This window comes from Bactrocera latifrons, unplaced genomic scaffold, assembly GCF_001853355.1.
Source record: "Bactrocera latifrons isolate USDA-ARS-PBARC rearing strain unplaced genomic scaffold, ASM185335v1 scaffold_50, whole genome shotgun sequence".
NCBI classification, from domain to species: Eukaryota; Metazoa; Arthropoda; class Insecta; order Diptera; family Tephritidae; genus Bactrocera; species Bactrocera latifrons.
Window position 1 is genome coordinate 558,678 of NW_017537157.1, and position 19,927 is coordinate 578,604.

General features: G+C 34.8%; 2 protein-coding genes across 2 annotated transcripts in view; both read left to right on the plus strand.

Annotated features, from left to right (window-relative positions):
- LOC108973820 (transmembrane protein 214) overlaps nt 1-3,792 on the plus strand; it is a 9,430-nt gene extending 5,638 nt beyond the window's left edge. The window contains exons 9-11 of the mRNA XM_018941312.1: nt 502-912; nt 2,248-2,366; nt 2,951-3,792. Of these exons, the coding sequence (XP_018796857.1) occupies nt 502-912; nt 2,248-2,366; nt 2,951-3,065 (645 nt within the window). The 3' untranslated portion in view covers nt 3,066-3,792. The remainder of the gene's footprint in view (nt 1-501; nt 913-2,247; nt 2,367-2,950) is intronic.
- A 4,468-nt stretch (nt 3,793-8,260) lies between these two features.
- The window catches only part of LOC108973771 (hemicentin-1), a 181,207-nt gene continuing 169,540 nt past the window's right edge, over nt 8,261-19,927 (plus strand). The window contains exon 1 of the mRNA XM_018941246.1: nt 8,261-8,312. Coding sequence (XP_018796791.1) covers nt 8,276-8,312 — 37 coding nt within the window. The 5' untranslated portion in view covers nt 8,261-8,275. The remainder of the gene's footprint in view (nt 8,313-19,927) is intronic.

Sequence of the window (19,927 nt, forward strand, 5' to 3'; positions counted from 1 at the left end):
TAACAAAATAAATTTAACAAAAAACTTTAATCCGGTTTTTGATATTAAATTTATTTTCTCAATTATATTATATTTTTAATTAAGCTACGGCTTTGGGTTTGAAACATTTGCGTTATTATTTTTTAATTCATTATTTGCAATCCTGGCCCTAATGCATATATGGAAGATGACAACATACTTAGATAGAATCAGTAAATAATATTAAGCAATTGATGCATTCGCCACCGTTCTTTTTTTTAACTGTTAAATCTACAATTTTCCCGAATTTGTTTATTGTTTTAGTAAATTTTGAGACTTTATCAAAAGCTATTGAATTAAGTTGCTATAAGTATGGCACAAAATAACAAAGGCAATAAAAACAAACAAACCAACAAACAACAAGCTGGTAAAAAGGTAAAAAATCAACTACAAAACAAAAAACTTTAACTTTTGTATTTAGCTTTTATGAAAGCATTTATTTTAAAAATTGTGCCTAACTTTTCTCTCTTTTCAAAATTATAGCATGTTCAAGAGAAAACAACACAACAGAAGAAAAAACAAATAGCCAGCGAACAAAAGAAATGCGCTGGCTGCTGCAAGTGGGTCTTGGGTAGCTTTGTGCTAATCGCCCTAATTGCCGGCGTTCTAGTATATGACACAAATGTCAATGGCAAAGGTGTTTTCGAGCGTTCAGCTACAGGCAAAATACTAAAGAATGCTGGCGTATTGCCGCATGTGGAGAAAGCGTGGTACGCAACGATGGGCGCCGCGGCAAGAGCTTATAAATGGGCCGAAAAACATGTGCCGCCTTACGCGAAACCTGCCGGTCAGCTGGCGTGTGACCTCTTCAAGTTGGCGCGCAACACCGCCTGTAATGTATATGGTGTGATCACCGAATTTGTTGCAGCAAAGCTGCCAGTGGCTGCTAGCTTTGTGAGTAATTAATTTATATTTTACCTATATGCCTTTTTGTACTGAGCTGATTAGCTATAGTCTGTGAATGATGACATCATCAGCGAGAAAATTTTTAAATGAACTTTTTGTGCATTTCTTTGTTTAACTCAAACGCTACAATATACAAACAATTCGTCGTATAATCATCACTTCTAATAAACGTTCGACGTTTGAACAGAAACCGGTTTGTCTATTTGTGGCTAACGATAAAATGAAAATATACATACATATGTACATATACTTGTACTAACAGAATTAGACGCAAATTGTATATGCTTAGTATATGTAAAATTTCCAATTTCAAAGCTTTGTTTTATTTTAATAACATTCAAAAGAAATTAAAGAAAGTAAATCCAATGATCTTGAGTGTCATCGAAATTTCTATTAAACATAAAGCACACATAATTAATTGTTTACAATTATGAAAGTTCAAAGTAAATTTAACTCTCTAGATTTTATATAAACAAGAAACTGTATAAGCTCAGAAACAAAAAAGTTTTCTATTCAAAGACTTGATTTTGATCGGTTGTTATTATTGTAGCGGATAAAAAATCCGGATGTCTCCCGGTTTTGTAGGCCGGACTGTCGGGGGAAACGAAATAATTTTGATCAGTCAGTTTGTATGGCAGCTATTTGCTATAACGGCCCGATCTGTACAATTTTTTCAGAGTTTGTACCGTTGCCTTGAGAAATAACTCATGCCAACTTTCATGAAGATAAAAAGCTTCGCATACAAGCACTTCATTTGAATCGTTCAGTTTTAAAAATTTTGTTCGAAGATTAAGCACTAACCTCAAATTTCAGTTGTCAAAATTCGTGAAGATATCTTGTCAAATAAAAATAATAAAGTTTTCCATCTAAGAACTTGGGTTCGATCGTTCAGTTGGCATGCCAGCTATATGCCAAAGGAGTTCGATATCGGCTTCTCCGATACAGTTGCTACGGTAGAAAAGAACGGAAAGAATTTCGGACCGGTATTGCAAAACTTTATGTTTTATACTATATATATAGACGCACAGACAGTTGAGCATGGCTTAATGTTGTTGTTGTAGCGGAAGAGTTCTGCCGAGTTGGAAAAGAAAATCCGGGTCCGTTTCGGTTAGGTAGACCCGACTGTTGTGGGAAAGGGAAGCTAAGTTGTCTGCTTTTTAATTTTTATTCAATAAAAGCATTTCGATTTAATCTACTAGGGTCACTTAACTCGAATACTGTACATGTATTTTTCCAATTTTTTATATTTCTTATTTAACATGTATATGGATTACCTATTTTTTATATTTCTTATTTAACATATATTTTTCTCCTATATTTCAGCTGGAACAATATGTTCCCGGTCTCCCTAAAAAGATCGAAAACACTTCTTTGGCGATCAAAAATGTGTGCGTCGATGCTTTTGGCAAAGCAGTGGTCTTTTTCAGAACACAGGTTTTCATGTGAGTAAAAACATAAGATATAATACTAATATACAAACATATTATGTTGTCAAAAAAGTCTTGCGGTATTTTCACTAGTTGGCGCTGAGAGCGCGTAGTTCTAGTTTTATTCGTCGCATCGGGTCATGTTATACCTTCTTGGAAAGCCCATTTCACGCGCTAAAACGTGTTTGATTGATTGTCGTTTCTTTTAAGTCGTTCGTGAGTTATAGCGTCGAAAACATGGAGCAAAATAAAGAGAAAATACGGCATATTTTACAGTACTACTACGATAAAGGCAAAAATGCATCTCAAGCCGCCAATAAAATTTGTGCAGTTTATGGACCCGATACAGTTTTCATTTCCACCACACAACGATGGTTTCATCGTTTTCGTTCTGGTGTAGAGGTGGTCGAAGATGCGCCACGTTTTAGAAAGGTCGAAAGAGACCGGCATAGCAGCAGCCGTAGTATCTTTAAAGAGAGCATGAGTCATCAAAAAAATTTTTATGAACAATTGAAAATTCAATAAAAATACCGCAAGACTTTTTTGACATACTATTATATACGACATAATAATGACAAATAAAATCTCTATAATTGCAGCGGCCGTCTCTCTCCTGAAAACCTGAGCAAAGCTCTCAACCAGACCCAAAACGCTGCACTCGATTACTACAATCAGTTCCATAAAAAGGTTGATACCTATTCAAAACTGAAATGATTTTAAGAAAAAACAAAGTCATTTTTATTATGGCGATCATCTCCACCAATTCAATACAACTCAACACAATAAAACCACCTTGACACCATCTGCTAAACACCCAACAGCAAATGGATTACACGGCAAATTATGTCGCCTTGTCAAATGCCAAAAAGCTGTACATTTTTACTGAAATATGGAAACTTTTGAGTGCTGTTACAAATATTCTTTACTCCTCAAAGCAGGTGAAAGCAATCGAATGTTGATTATAGTTAAAGGGAATAACTACAAATTTATTGTATATTAACTAACTTTGGTTAAGCGAAAATTTTGAATGAAGCTGAAATAATTGAAAAAGTCATGTAAATGGTGTTACATAGTTTGAAAATATTTAAGAATCAATAATGGAATTCTCATTGTCATTGTTTAAACTATCATCAGTTTTTTACAATCTTAATTATTAATTATTTCTAATTCCATTGCATTTTTTTGTGAATTTTGCATTCATTTAATAAGTTAATATTCGCTGCACACTCAAAATCAGTTTCTTATATTATTTTTGTCAGAGTACGACTCTTTTGCAATGTAATCTTTCGTCAGGGTGCATGAAATGGTGGCATACTATTCCAGTTTGTATCAAATTTTAGTCGATTGATATAAAATACTTCAAAGCATTTTTCTTAGTTCATTATGTGAATTGTGAATGATAACCTCTTTTTTAAATAAAAAAAATATTTAAAAGTTGTAAGTATTGTGATGTTTTTAAAAATTTACTGCCTTGATTTTATTAATTACACAAGTATTTTAAAGAAAGGAATTTTTCTATATTTATTTATTTACTTTTTGCACAAGCTCACTCCATATCTAATTAGTGACCGAACGGTTATTATAAAGCTAACTGTACGAGGGCGTTACGTTAGGTACATATCCCAGAACAGAAAAGAGTATATGCATATTAGGAAAATAGCGATTTATTGCTCACTCAGCGATACTCCAACTAAATTATTCTCGTTTGAAAAATGCCTTATTTGAAGGTCTGCGAAGATTTAATTTGTATCGCCGAAAACATATTCATACGATATTATGACAAGTTTGGAAAAAAGTGGCACGGGGTCAGATTTCGGAGCAGCCGTTCGTCGCTTTGTCCGGAGTAAGCAAGTCAAGCGATTGTTGTTGTTGTTGTAGCGCGTATCTAATTCCGGTTTGAGGATAAAGTGAAAAATGAGGTAGCATCGAAATCATTTAGCGGTAGGCCAAGAACGAGGTGTTTCGATAGGGCAACTCGAGTCTGCGATGCGTGCTGTTTTTTTTTAAAGGATATTTTCGTTGAAGGAGGTGTTGAGACAGCGGATATACTGGCTAAGTCATGTCGTCGGAATGGATGAAAACACTCCAGCGCTGAGAGAATTCGAATACCCGCCAGATGGACTAGAGTAAAAGGGAGACTTCCACACCTTTGCTAAGACCAGGTAGAGCAGGACTTGGCTATACTTGGAATCTACAATTGACGCCAAACAGCGAAAAGAGAGAACGACTGGCGTGGTGTTGTAAACTCAGCTATAACCGTGTTAGCGCTGTTTACGCCAATAAAGAAGAAGAAGGGCTGGTAATTTAGAGATATAACCCAGCTTAGGTCGGTAACTTAAAAGAGTCAGACGGTCCTTTGAGATGCATATTGTCTCAACTATCTCGCGCACTTTAAATCGGTACTCTGACAAAAAATTTTCAGTTATTTTTCGATTTGTTGAGAAAAAGCTATGAAACGTAGAGCTTTAGTAAAAATTACATCACAGCTGGGCTACAACAAAAAAATATAGCACAGACACTTCTAGTGCTTCACAGGATTGTCATTTTGCTTTCGCCAAGGAGTTGAAAGGTTCGATACCCAAATATCAATCCGAAAGCTTTCAATAAGCTTTGGCTCTGACGCTGTTGTCCATACGGTGTTTTCAAGGCTTCTTCTTCTTGTTTATTGAAGCAGACTCCGCTTACTCGCTTATAGCCGAGTTTACAAGAGCGCGCCAGTCGTTCTTGATTTTCGCTATTTGGCGCTAATTGGAGCTTTACAAGAGAGCGCCAGTGGTTCTTCCTTTTCGCTGTTTGACGCTAACTGGAGGTTCCAAGTGTAGCCAGGTCCTTCTCTACCTGGAATTTCAAACGGAGTTCTCATCCTTTACTTCTACAGGAGGATACTGCGTTGATCACTCTCAGAGCTGGAGTCTTTTCATCCATTCAATGTCGTCATATTTCTCGTACAGCTCATCGTTCTATCGCCTGCGTTATTCGTGGTTGCCAATGCGCAAATGACCATGAATCTTACGCAGAATCTTTCTCTCGAAAACTCGCACCATATATTAGGACGGGGATGAAGACTGACGTGCAGAATTTGGTCTTTGCTCGTCGAGAAAGGATTTTACTAGATCTAGATTGCCTACTCATTCTGAAGTAGCATCTGTTGGGAAGAGGTATTCTGCATTGGATTTAGAGGCTGACTTTGTTGGTGTTAATGCTGGTTCCAAGATAAACGAGATTATCTATGACTTCGAAGTTATGAATATCAACAGTGACATAGGAGCCAAGTCGCGCGGGCGACCACTGTTTATTTAATGTCAAGAGATATTTAGTCTTGCCTTGCATCCTTATCTGGTCAGTTTACACAGCCGTATTAGTTATGCGGGGATACTAAATTCAGACATAACGGCATAAAGACAGCTCCTTTTCGTGCTATCAAAAGCAGTTTTGAAATCGACGAAGAGATGGTGTGTGTCGATCCTCTTTTCGCGGGTCTTTTCCAAGATTTGGCTGAATATCAAATTTTTTGCTTTTCTGTCGTAAAGCCACACTGATAAGGTTTAATTAGTTTGTAGAAGGTGGGCTTTAATATTTTACAAAGTTCGCTCGAAGGAACATTATATGCGATGTTGAGGACACTTATTCCACGGTAGTTGGCGCAGATTGTGGAATCTGAAGGCTAGGTAGTTCCAGCAATGAAAATTGAATATTGTTATATCGTTCTTTTAAGAGTGCTGAATAAGTAAGTTTAGTGTGGAGTTGCACTTTGTGCGTTTCGTCGTGTTGACGAAAGCACAGTTGAAAGTTCGAACCGGAAGCACTTAATTATATGTAAGTTTAACCTATAATACATACTACAAAAAGTGTTAGCTTCAAGGGAAGGCTCTGATTTTTTATACGTAAATAAGGATAGGCATTCTCTGTGAAAGATGTGTTTCTCGATTTTGTTATTGGTAATACGCCCTTTTCTGCAATGAAGATTAAAAAAGTTTTTTTATATGATTTTTTTTTTAATAGTGGTAGTATTGTTGAGATGTGCATGAACGGAAAATTTGTTAAAATTTCTTTTTCCACGGTTGAAGATTAGATCCATTAAAATGCAATAGCTCAAGGATCTTTTTACAGGTTTGGTATACTATACGTGAAAAAACATACTTATGAATATTACATATTCAGCCAAAATTTTTAGTCTAAACTTTGGGACATGTACGAGTATAACAATTCAATAACATTTTTCGCGGTGGATTTACAGTTATTTAAAAGTTCTTCAGTAAGAACTATAAATTATAGTTAATACGACAAAATTATATGTACCATTAACGAGCCAAATAATACCGACAAATAAAACTGAGAGCAATTTGCCAAAAACGGTAAATTGTTGCAGCAGAGTTTTAACAGTATTTTTTGTCTCAGAGAACTTGCGCTCAGCAGCTGGGAACACTGCAGTGGCATTGAAAACAGCTGCTGTCAAAAGTTACTTATGTTAAGCTACTGTTACACAGGGGTTGGCTGTGGGTGGTTTGGGTTTGGGTGATGCAATGTAAAATATTCGGAGTTTTTGAAAGTACGAAGTTACACGGCGAAATGTAATGTAATGCAGCTTGCGTACGGCAAGGTGTAAAAGGCTAACACAGATTCGTTTGCAGCGAAAGGATGTTGCTGTTGGAGCAGCAAATGTTTCCACTGAATGGGCTCGAGTAAACGTGTCAGTGACTGCGCTGACGACACAGCATTACGGACGCGTTGATTATATAGTGCGGACGCATGTCGTGTCCGATTGCAGCCGTTATGTACGGAAGTTTGTCGCGAATTCGTAATTTGTACGGGAAAGTGTTGTGAATAAATAACAAGTTGCGATGTTTAAGTTGTAATTAGCAACTTCGGAAGGGTTTAGGAGCGCACTCGTATGTTAAAAAATATAGTAGTGAAATTTTGAAAAAAAAAAAAAATATGTGAAAATATTTAAGTGGTTTTTGTGAGCTATGTATATTTAAAGAAATTTGAAATGTTCATTAAAATAGAAAAATAATAAAAAAAATTATGCTTGATATATAAAATAAATTTTTAACAGCAAACCAGTTAGCTAAGCTGTTAGTTGGTTTATAGATTAATTTAATTAATATAATTAATTTATACAAAAATTTTGAATAATGAAAGATGAAAGTTCAACATTTTTATCTTCAAATCATAAGTGAAATGATAATACCGTTTGCCGATAATCGCAGTGATAAAGTTTTGACAATTAAAAAATAATAATCTGTTCCAATTGAATTGAAATCATAAAAAAACTGTTTAAAAATAATTATGTTGAAGTTTGTCCATTTTTTTTTAATTCATAATACTATTAAGATAGAGTTCTATGTTCACAACATTCATTTATAAAAGCTTGAACATAGTACAATTAATACGCATATTGAATAATTTTTAAAGCAGTTTTGTACTAAAAATAATAATAATTTTGTACTAATAATAATAATAAGAAAAAAATTCAGCAATAAAGTAAAATTGGTATGTATTTTAATTTACAATAGAAGAAATGCATTTATAATCATTTATAAAAGCGCTAAACGGTCGCACAACCGCCTCAAAAAAGTCATCGCGCCTTTTAATTAGCATTTTTTGTGTGAGTGTGTTGAAAAACTAACAGCGAAATGTTCGTTCGATTTAAATTTTTTCTTTAATCTTCGATACTAATAATACCAGTGGAAATACTGTCAGAAATTAAAAATTGTCATTAACAACACAAATAATTGATGGACACGGTGTGTTGTTCAACAACTAACAGCGAAATAATTCAGATCCTTTGATTGTCTAAAGTGTCACAGCCAGCAGCAGTCGTCATGTCACTCACAAATGAATTGACAACAATAATATTATTGTTGCTCACATTTTTGTTGACACCAACAATAACAACAAGAGCAATGGATAGCAAAAATGCCATGCAACAACAACAAGCAATGCATCGAAATGCTTTAGGTGAGTGTATTACAAAAAAAAAAATATACAAAATTTTTTATTTGTGCTCACGTTTCGACTGTCACTTAAATAAGGCAAAATCGCAAAATATTTAATTACTCCTCAATATTTCTTTTTTAAAACACTTATACCAACGATTTTTCCAGTCTTCGAAACACTTTCTATAAGCAAGTTTTGGTATGGCCTTCAGCTCCTTCAGCGAATTTTGTTTTATTTATGTCACGGAGCGGCAATTTCAGTTTGAGGAACAGGAAAAAATTACTCGGAGCCGATAAGTGTGTTGGCTTGTTTGCATGGCAAACTCATAATAAACCCATGTCTGATCGGTAGTTATAATGATCTCCATGAATGTGAGATGTTTACGGTACACTTTTTGAAAAGTTATAGCTTTATCGGGACGAGTCGAACAAGAACGCATTTCAAACCCAAAATATCCACCGAAATCATTCGAACGGACTCGCGAGAGATGTCTAGCCCCTTTGCTTGATTTTCAAACAATATACCCGAAGAACGAAGCATGTCTTCAATGATCTCTCTACCATCTTTGAAGGCTTTGTGCCACTCGTAGGCTTGTGTTTTTGAAAACTCTGAGTCACCGTAAGCCTTTTCCGCACCCAAAATTTGGTTAAAATACAAAATTTTAAACTAAAATTGAATTTTATCGCCATGAAAATTTATAATGTTTCCAAATATATTGTCAATAGCGCATTGAGAAGAATTGCAGTTCGTTAATTTAGTAATTAATTACACAAGAATTTGACAATAAAATTGAAAAATCGTGATGTAACTCTGTAAAGAGTGTTAAGTGGGAGCGAAAATATTAATATGTGTTCGGCTGTTCCATACAATTTTTCATTGTTATTCAGTTAATTTAAACGGATACTTTCAAAAACAAAATTAATATAATTGATTAACCTTACTTTCAGTATGTTTGATTGCCAAATACGATGCGTTAATTAATTACTTAATTGTCCCAGCTATTTGCTATACATAACATAGTATAATAATACATTATATAATATAAGAAATATAAATAAAAATAAATAAATACTTATATATCTTTATAGATGAAAATCACATGTCCGTTATGGACTCCTAAACTACTGCACCGATTTTAGTAAAATTTAGCACAGTATGTCCAGTACGAACCAACTTGAAGATAGGATAGTAAAAAACATTCATAAATAAAAAATACAGTGAAAGCTCTTCTAAGCGGACAACTCTATTAACTGCACAGACAGGCTGGTAACCAGAAATTTTTTTTTTTTTTCATTGAGTTATGTGTTCTTGAAGAAAAGGGGGGAAATAAGAGGCCGTGTCCTCATCGCCATAATTTCTACCCTTGTCATTATCTGAAAAATGAAACAATGACAAATTCTTAATGAGTACGAATGTCGTTATGTCATGAAGCAGCAAAACTAAAAAAAAAAATTCATAAAATGGCGGCTGCTCAAAAAAAAAGGTCGACTTTTTCACTAATTTTTCAATTTTGTCGATTTTTTTTTAAATATTACAAAGTTAAAATTTTTATTTTTTGTTGCTTCTAGTGATAGAGATATATACAAAGAATATGCATGCCATATTTCAAATAAATCGACTGATTAGAACTTGAGATATTGTGGCTACCGCATCAAAAAGAGGAGTTTTGAGAAAAAGGCGTTTAAAGTTTCCGTTAAGTTTCGGGCAGCGTAATAGATAGATACTCGTAGATAGTTTGCTCAACCGGTCTTTGAAAATAATTTGAGTTTTGAAAAATCGTTTAGGGAGATATTTTTGAATATCAAAGCTATCGAATTATAAAAAAAAAATCGTTTTTTCAAATTTGTAGACTAGAATACCCTCTTAAATTCGTAATTTTTTCCAATGAAATTTATTTGTATGAACATATTCAAAATTAAATCTCAAGTGCAATCCTTTGGATTTGTATACCGACAAAATCGTTTTCGCCTTTATTCGTAAAAAATTTTTTTACCGTATTGAATAGTTTATTATATGAATATTAGTATCAAATGTATATCACAGCAACGCGTGGCCGGATTCACTGTCCAGGATGCACCCCTAAACTACTGAACCGATTTTAGTAAAATTTAGCACACTATGCCCAGTTGATTTTTATTAAGTACCATCTATTAAGCGGGACTCTTTTAACCGGACAGAAGCGCTGGTAACCAGACATTGAGAAAGCAAACTTAAGTTCGTTATTTTTTCAATTTGGGATACTCACAACCTGTCATAAAGCATTATAAAGTCATTTTTACACTTGTTTAAAAACATTGTTGTTAGGTTACATACAAAAATTAGTTTACACAATTACAATTTCCAATGCTATGTTTTCGAATCGTTATAACTTATAACTTTATGAGACTATATGAAACCCCTAAATGAATTTTATTTGTATGAATATATTCAAAATTAAACCATAAGTACAATCCCTTGGATTCTTATACCGACAAAAACGTTTTCGCCTTTATTCGCAAATAAAATTTTCACTGTACTGAATAGTTTATTATATGAATAATAGTGTAAAATGTATACCAACGTGTCGCCGGATCCCCTAGGAATAATATATATAAAAGAAATGCAGGAAAGCCAAATAAATCGAAACAGATCTCTTTTAATAAAAGAAACAAGAAAAGCGTTAACTTCGGTTGCACGTAAGCTAAATACCCTTCACAGGTGCATTTCTGTTAGTAACTTTGTGTTCATTTTGTATGGAACAATTTCTTCTGATATTAAATTATTTCTACAATCAATAACTCATACCAAATTTCGTGAAGATATATCGTCAAATGAGGAAGTTTCTCATGCAAGCATTTGATTCCGATCATTCAGTTTGTATGTTAGCTATATGATATAGTCAACCGATCTGAACAATTTCTTTGGAGATTACATTGTTGCTCTAAAAAACAAACAGTGCCAACTTTTGTGAAGAGACATTGTCAAATGTGAAAGCTTTCCATACAAGAACTTAATTCTGATTGTTCAGTTTGTATGGCAGCTATATGTTATAGTGGTCCGATATCGGCAGTTCCGACAAATGGTTAGCTTCTTGAAGAGAAAATGACGTTTGCAAAATTTCAAAACGATATTTTAAAAACTGAGCGACTGGTTCGTATATTTACAGACAGACTGGCTAAATCGACTCAGCTCAACATACTGATCATTTATATATATACTTTATAGGGTCTCCGACGCTTCCTTGTGGATGTTACAAACTTCGTGACAAACTTAATATACACTGTTCAGGGTATAACGAGTATATGTTACATGTGTACATATATACTATTGTGGTCAAATTGAAAGGTGAATTTTGTCCATATCATCTCCTTCAAAGTAATCCCCTCCCTCTGCAGCACACTTATGCCAAAGAATTTTCCACTTATCATGGCACTTGGAAAAATTCTTCGCCTTCTTCGACTCAGCTTTTATATCCTCAATTGAGTCAAAACGGTGTCCTCGGAGTGGTCATGTGAATTTGCTGAATAGCCGGAAGTTACCCGAAGGTAAATCAGGCGAATGCGGTGGTTGCGGCACAATATTAGTTGAAAATGTGGCGAAATGATCACGAATAACCAATGCAGTATGAGATGGTGCATTATCGCACTTCTTGCTTCAATAAATTCAGACATGGTAAAAATCGAAGAATTCACTTACGACGAATATCTCAAATAGTAATGAATATTTTGATATCATAGATGTCACTAATAGTACTGCTAACTTACAGAAAAAAAAATTTATCGATTCAAAAAACAAGCGAAGTATAAATTAAAAATTCAATTTGATCACAGTAGTAAGAGGAGACGGGAGCTCTTGACATTAAACCCTTCTACCAGTTTTCCTCCCAAGCTTTGACTCAACTATAAAGGAGCTCACAATCTCGCCGGTATATGAGCTGAAAAGGAGCCGTCAGAGTTTAGTTGGATCAAATTGTTGATTCCACATATTTTTTGTTAGAATTTTTAAAATCTTCATAAAAAACTAATTGTAAATAAAATTTTTACTGTTAGAGTTTGAGTTTAACATAAGTTGCAATAAAACAAATGGAAACACAGTAAAAATAAGTTATTTATTAGAAAATAACATCATTTAAGTCAAAGGAAGTGGCGTTCTAATAGCTGTCAACAGCTGCATATGTCATATAATATAGAATTTTCAAGAAAATTTCGATTTCCCTGTTTACGTTAACTTATTAATTCGGTATTAGTTTTGTTGCCTCACCTAATAATCACCCAGTAAACCATAAGTACGGATATAATTACGTACTATACATGTTATCACATAAAATTACTTTTAGCAAAATATTAGCACCTAATAATGCAAGATAGCTCATAACAACATTTTACACTGTTTTGAAATTGTCTAAATGAGTCCCACTGTAATTTGCATGTGACTGTTTGGAGCATAAGAATCATGGTTTGTCTGCTAATTAAATTGTCGTATACACATACATATGTAAATACTATGTTAATAGCTTCTCATTGCATAGCTACTCTCTATTTTACAAACATACATGCTTATGTACACATAATACATACAAGTCGATAGTTGTAGTTGTTGCGTATGTGCATTGTAAAGCATGTTGCGTATACGCCACGTGCTATCTAGTGCATGAACATTTTGCAACTTCAATATTAATGCGTGAGTCACAGCTGCGGGCGGTTGATCCCATAACTGCTCCTGTGTGTGGGTGTGTGTTTGCTGATGCTTTGGCGGCTAATTTAAAAGTTTCATTGCAATTCCTCACGCAATGTAACAAGGTAATTTTGAAATTTTTATAAGCAGCACTAAAAATGTTGAAATCTCCTTGTCTTTGCTGCTATACACATACATACATACATATACATATGTAAAGACATGCGTTCATACAGCTGTTGACGTACATGTGTATAAACATATGCTCGTATAAAACTCGTATCTCACATCACGTGTACTTGGAAAGTTGATAGTAAAGTGTTTGCTTGCTTTCATTCACACACATCCGTACATATGTATAACCCTAAGATAAACGTAAGCTTGTTTGGTAGTTATGCGAATATGAGGGTGGGTGGAAAAGTAATTAATCGGAGAAAGATTGTGAATGCGTACTCATTTTATACTACTACAGCGATGTAATCGAATATCCTCATTGTGAAATTGTCTAGTCAAATTTATTTCTTTCTAGTTTTTCGTGACTAAAATCAGTTTGACGATGTTTCATTTAAATTAAGGCTCAATAGCTGCACTTTTAGTTTTATGAATTGAGGCGTTTACCTACTTTAAGTCTAAAAAAAAATTTTAAGCTCGAAGTTATAATACGCACCATATGCTATTGTGATTCGTTATGAAAAAAATCTTCGAAGATTGAACACTTACCTTGAACAAAAACCCATGCCAAATTTCTTGAAGATATCGCGTCTCTCGTCTCGTTCCGACAAATTAGTAGCTCCTAGTGGAAAAGACGTGTGAAAAATTTTGCACCGATAACTCAAAAACTGTGTGAATAATAATATAGAGACAGATGGACATGGCTAAATTGACTCAGCTCGTTTCTTTTTTTTCGCAATTTCTCCAATTCGAGAAACCAAGTGCAGCCAGATCCTTCACCACTTGATCTTTCCAGGCCCAAGCGGTCTTCCTCTCTTTCTGCTTCTCCCGGTGGGTACTGCGGCGAATACTTTCAGAGCTTTAGTGTTTTCTTCAATACGGACGACATGTGAAGAGACATTTAGAAATAATTAAAGTTTTGAGGTTTGATAATGGCTCCTAAAAATACAATTAAAAAAAAAAACGCTCATTTAAAAAAGGGTTTAGTGAAAGACCTTATTATTTGCTAGCTTAGCTAAGAATATTATGTATCCGTATAAATTTCAAAACTAAGATCCAGCCATTTGAAATTTTTTATCGACTCTAAAAATAACATTTCCAGAAAACGTTCCGTACTTATTTTATCAAAGTTCTCAATATTTTAAATCTGACTAAATGTTGTTAAAACATCATGGTTATAAAAAAAAATGACAAGTACAGAATATATCCTAACACAGCTATGGTTGAACTTGCGGATATGAGAAAAAACATTGCTGGAAATGGTGAAATCCAAAAATTGAGCATAATTTCTCTAGGGAAACTTCTGAAAACTTATGACATCTCAATCCCAGCTATACGATACTGCTTCTTTGTTTCTGCAAGTGTCTCGACTTCTTCTCTATACTATTCCAGAAAACTTTCCAAATAACTTATAATTGCCTTATATGAACCGCAATCTCTTCCATAACTTGTCTCGTTTTAGAAGCACCCTAAATGCGCCACTTGAGCATCTGCTGCATACACTTGCATCCATAAATATATCTGTTTGTGGGTGAATTTGTGTATTTGTATTTGTATGTACTCTGCTGAGTTTACTTAAAAGTGTCAGTAGAGAAATTTTATTACAAGCCAGAATAGAGTAATGCGTGTTGAAACAGGCGTGCAGACCGTATGCTGCACCGATATGTTCAGCATATGAGCATATGCAGTATAATAACGACATACATACATATAAGTATGTTTAAGTAAATGCATTCGCAAATAAATAAATGAGTAAGTAAATGAATGGCCTACGGAGTATGAGGAAACGAGTGCACAGGTGAGAGTAGTTGCGACAAATTGCACACTTGTCATTTTCTCAAAAAGGTGAAACTCATTCCTGCATTTAAATTCATGGTTCGCCAAGCAGTCGTCATATGCATGGATATCTATTTGCATATACATACATACATACTATGTTATGAATGTCTAGTGAGATAAAGTTCATATCTCGGATGTGTGTATGCAGCTCAAGGTTCTGTCTTCAAAATTATGACAAAGTTGTAGCCATCTTCGATTCGCCACTGCTTTGCTCACTAACTTTGAGTTGCGCTTACTTGTTAAAAATGCATGTGAAAGCAACAACAAAGTTATGCAGTGTAAATATCTTGGAAAAGTGGTATAATCACTTTTTATTCTATATATTTGTGTATGCCAGTGTATTTGGTTTATACCAGTAGCTACAGCTTTTCGCCTCATGTTTGAACTCTCCTCTTGTATAAAAAATTAGTTGTGAAAGCAATAACAAAGTTATCTGATTGAATTAAAAGTCAGAGAATAGCTTCTTGTTCTCCATAATTATTATGTCAGTATATTAGATTTATACCGGCAAACTGTTCGATTCGTGTATTTTTAAGCGTTCAAAGGCAAATCTTAGACAGTTAGTATAAAAAATGTGCGTTCGGCCTTTCCAGCTGGGATGTCGCTTACTGGCAGCTCGGAAAGCTGATGGCGTGTAGTCGGTTGCTGTATTTTCATGGTTTGAGCATGAAACTTATTATAGATGCCAACTCATAAATGCTGATGTTCTTATGATATCTAAGTAGTTGCGAATAAGAAATATGACTTACATATTTTATGAACGACGCTACGTGGATGAGTGTGTAATTCTAGAACATTACCATATGGGAACATTGCTTTTGTAAACCTTAGGGAACTGCTGCCACCTATCGTAAAAAGTAAAATTGTGAACAACCCTAATTTGATTTTTCAAAAGAGGCGGTTAAGTAAATATTAGGTCTAGTAAAAAGAAATCCATTATTTCTCCAATAGATGGCTTTACTCGTAGTAATATGTAAGCCAGGCATAGACCAGTTTTGATCCTTTGCGATCGCAGATGGAGTTCAGTTGTTATGTCCCAGAGAAGTAGTCATCATGCCTGCGATTGACGCGAATTTGAACAGACTCTGTGTATCATACCGTGCGAACCCCAGATGCTTACAGCGTATTCTTGCTAATGCGGGACACGGTCACAAAAGATGTTCCATTGTTTCCTTAGTGCCCTGCTCTAGACATTTCCTGCAGTCTTTTCGATCTGTCAGTCCCAACCTGCGGGCAACAGTCACCTCTTAGTATTCCACTCGCGTTGTGTAAGTGTTTTTGAGAAACACAATACGGCGTTAGAAAGACAAGATTTCGTACTTCGAGGTCGAGGTAGTACGGTTCATTCTATTCTTTGTTGTGTTTTACTAGTACGAATATGGCTATCAACTGTGCCACTTTACAACCGTTTTTACTAGTTTGTCAGTTACGTAGCCTGTGAGCTTAGCCCATTGTTGGACTCTATTCATGCTTTTTTCTACAATGATATTCTGCGTACGATTGAATATATTTTATTATATTAAAAAAAAGGTGGAAATTGTTGTATAACAATGGCATACTTCTTTCCTTGTTTCATTGTTCCTGAAATACATGCATTTCATGGCCTTGATGTTTGTCATCTTTTATTGTATATAAATTTTATACAATAATGGTATTTCCATACTATTTATATTCGTTAGAAATTATAGTCCATAAAGTTATATTTTTATGTTATGCATATTACGAGCCAACTCTCTACTTGACATTAAAGCTTCAATTTGAATGGCACAGAGTTAACGGATTATTCGATAAGAGTACTACAAAAGTTTTTTCTTAAATAAAGCAAAAACGGTGTGGGATATCAATCAAATTCTTTATACGTGTCAAAGTACAAGCTCTTAAAGTTGAGGCCATTGACTCCGGATTTCGGTAGTAAATTTTAATAATTGCGCCTCGTTGCTGGATCGCATATCTTACCGTGATGAAATGGCAAGCCTTAATGAAGAGAAATGTGGAAAGAGCGGGAAAAAATATGGTAGGGACAGCAAACCCCCGTTATAACTAGTTAATAAAACGGCTTGTTCTTGATGCAGTTGGTGTAACAAATTTTCTACTTCCGAAATAGCTTAAATTTCTACAATATAAAATTCTCTAACACAGTAAGTAAAATTATGTATTTTATATTATTTGGCTCATTCCATCGCTTGTACTCATTTGTGATTCCGTTCTACATTATCTTAATACAGTTTTTATCTTATCAAATCAAAGACAATTATTTCGACAATTTCACTCCATTTCCCTTTTAAAGTGTTTTTGGCAGATAAATGTTTGGACTGTGACGTCAATAGATTGAAAATGTTGTTCTAAAGAGTGATACATTTCGAGGTTCTGTACTTAAAAAAAAATACAGAAACTTCAAATTTAATTGAGAATTTTTATTATCTTTCGAAAGAACATTTTTTGCTATTAATTTTTTTAAGAACGCTGGACACTGAAATAAGTTCGACATGCCAAATCGTTCCATACGTCAGTCCGAGTTGCTGCGTACGGCGCCGAACGGACTCTCCACGATCTTCGTGTACACTCTCAGCTTCAGCTGCTATATTTTCTACACTGCGCGCTGGACGTTGTTTAAGTATTCTGTTGAATGTTATCCAATAATGAATGCAGGGTCTCAAGGTGGGTGATGATGTTGTGAATAGTAGGTTCAGTAGGCCGATTATGTTAAGCGGAGCGCGAGAAACACATTCTTTACAGAATTTTAATTTTCGTAATAAAGTAGAATCATTTGTAAACCTTGTTCAGGCGTAAGTTCTATGATGATATGTCAAACAATACTGAACAAAAATAACATGACAGTTTGACACGACTCACTCGTAATTTGCGAAATTAAGGCTATTGAAAGAAGTACATCTGCTTGGATCACCCGTTATAAATGTTAATATTCTTACACGGGAGCTTTGAAATACTTGTATAATGGAATTTTCTAAAATTTACAAAGAATCTATTTTATTTCATCTTGAACTCCTCTTCTTTGAAGAATGGCAGTGGGAACTAAACACAATTATGCCAAGTTGTATCGAGAGATCCCAAGTTTGATAACTTATACCATCCGGTAGAGGTTTGTTTGCACCTTATAATATGTACACATTTTTTCTCGAAATAACAAAGTCTTCATAATTTTCACTGCCTATTAGACGAAATGTGCAATTACATGCAGTTATCCTGATATCTAAAGAAGGTATTTTTGCGGCAAACTGTCGCCTACACTAGTGTTAGTCGTATATGCGTCAAAATACCGATTCCGTGGCTATAATGTTTGTGTTTTTGTTTTGGTGATGTTTGTTATAGCATTCTTGACTGTTTTTATTTGCCATTTTTATTATCGCACGTTAAGCGTAATGCAAAATGTCCTTTACTGTTACGCATATAAAATATGTGCAATAACATAAAAAACATTGAAGTTACTTCTATGTATGTTGTGGTTTTTGCTCATGTCAATTGCATACGTTTTTATGTTTATAGTTATATATGCGTACAGTGCCAACCCCTGTAGGGAAAAAATTGTTCTGTTATCAAGCGCGTATGTTAAGGTTGATATAAATGGGGATAAGATTATAGTGCAGTATTATATTGTTCTTTATTGGCGTAGACACCGTTTAGGCGGTTGTAGCCGAGTTTACAACAACGCAGCAGTCTTTCTTTCTATTCGTTGTTTGTGCCAATTAGAGATACCAAGTACAGCTAAATACTCCTCTAGATCCTGATCTTTCATTGGAGGTCTTCCTCATCCTCTGCTTCCCCCGTCGGGTACCGCGTCGAGGACTTTCAAAGCTGTAGTGTTTTCGTAAATTCGGACGACATGACCTAGATAGCGTAACTTTCTTTTAATTCGCAGAACTATGTCAATGTCGTCGTATATTTCGTACAGCCCATCATTCCATCTACTGCGGTATTCGCCGTTGCCAATGAGCAAAGGACTATACATCTTCCGCAGAATCTTTCTCTCGGAAACTCGTATCTGCACCATATAGTAGGACGGGGTTGATGAGTGTCTTGTAGAATTTAATTTTTGTTTATAGAGAGAGGACTTCTTTTTCAGTTGGCTACTCAGTCTGAAAAAGCAGCTGTTGGCAAGAGTTAGAGCGTTGGATTACGAGGCTGATGTTGTTGTTGGTGTTAATACTGGTTCCAAGATAGACGAAATTACCTACGACATGTCAGTTATGACCGTCAACAGTCAAAAGCAGCCTTAAAATAGGCGAAGAGTTAGTGTCGATCCTCTATTCACGGGTCATTTCCAAGATTTGATGCAGGGTGAATATATGGTCAGTTTTTTTAGGAAATCCGGCAGGTTGGAGAAGTGTTCTCTCCATAATTTCAGTATGCTCTGAGCATCAGTCACTAAATCACCTCTTGTAGAACGATTTTATTTTATTCCTGAGGTATGAAATTTAACCTTTACGATTCTTATGATTAAAGGGTTACGAGGGTTTTTGATGACTTTAACATAATAGTTGTATAGGGGGTGGGCATGGCATTTAACCGATTTCAATTGAGTTTTTCCTTCTTCTTATTTGTTTTTTTGAATAATTAATACTTTTGTGGTTAATTTCAGAGGGAGAGTTTCGGAATCCCCAAAAATTCATTCCCCAGATTTAATTGGATCGCACATATTCTAAAAGTTTCCATCAGGGTTTGCATAGATCTATGTGCATTTGTATGTGCTAAAATGTTAATATATGAAAATTTCATTCCATATTAGTAAGGTACATAAAATGCAAACGTGGCCACATAGTAAAGGGGTTTTGCAACTAAACATAAATCAAATAGTTTGCCGGTAATTTCCAACGAATAAATAAACAAGCCAGCTGTAACTTCCAGTAATAACTTCTCGTCTGCACATGGATTCGGTGCAAATATAGGTGCAACTGTAGGTGCAAATGCTTTTTCGGCCACTGACTGCTCGGTGGCAATGTGTACCTTGCATGGCG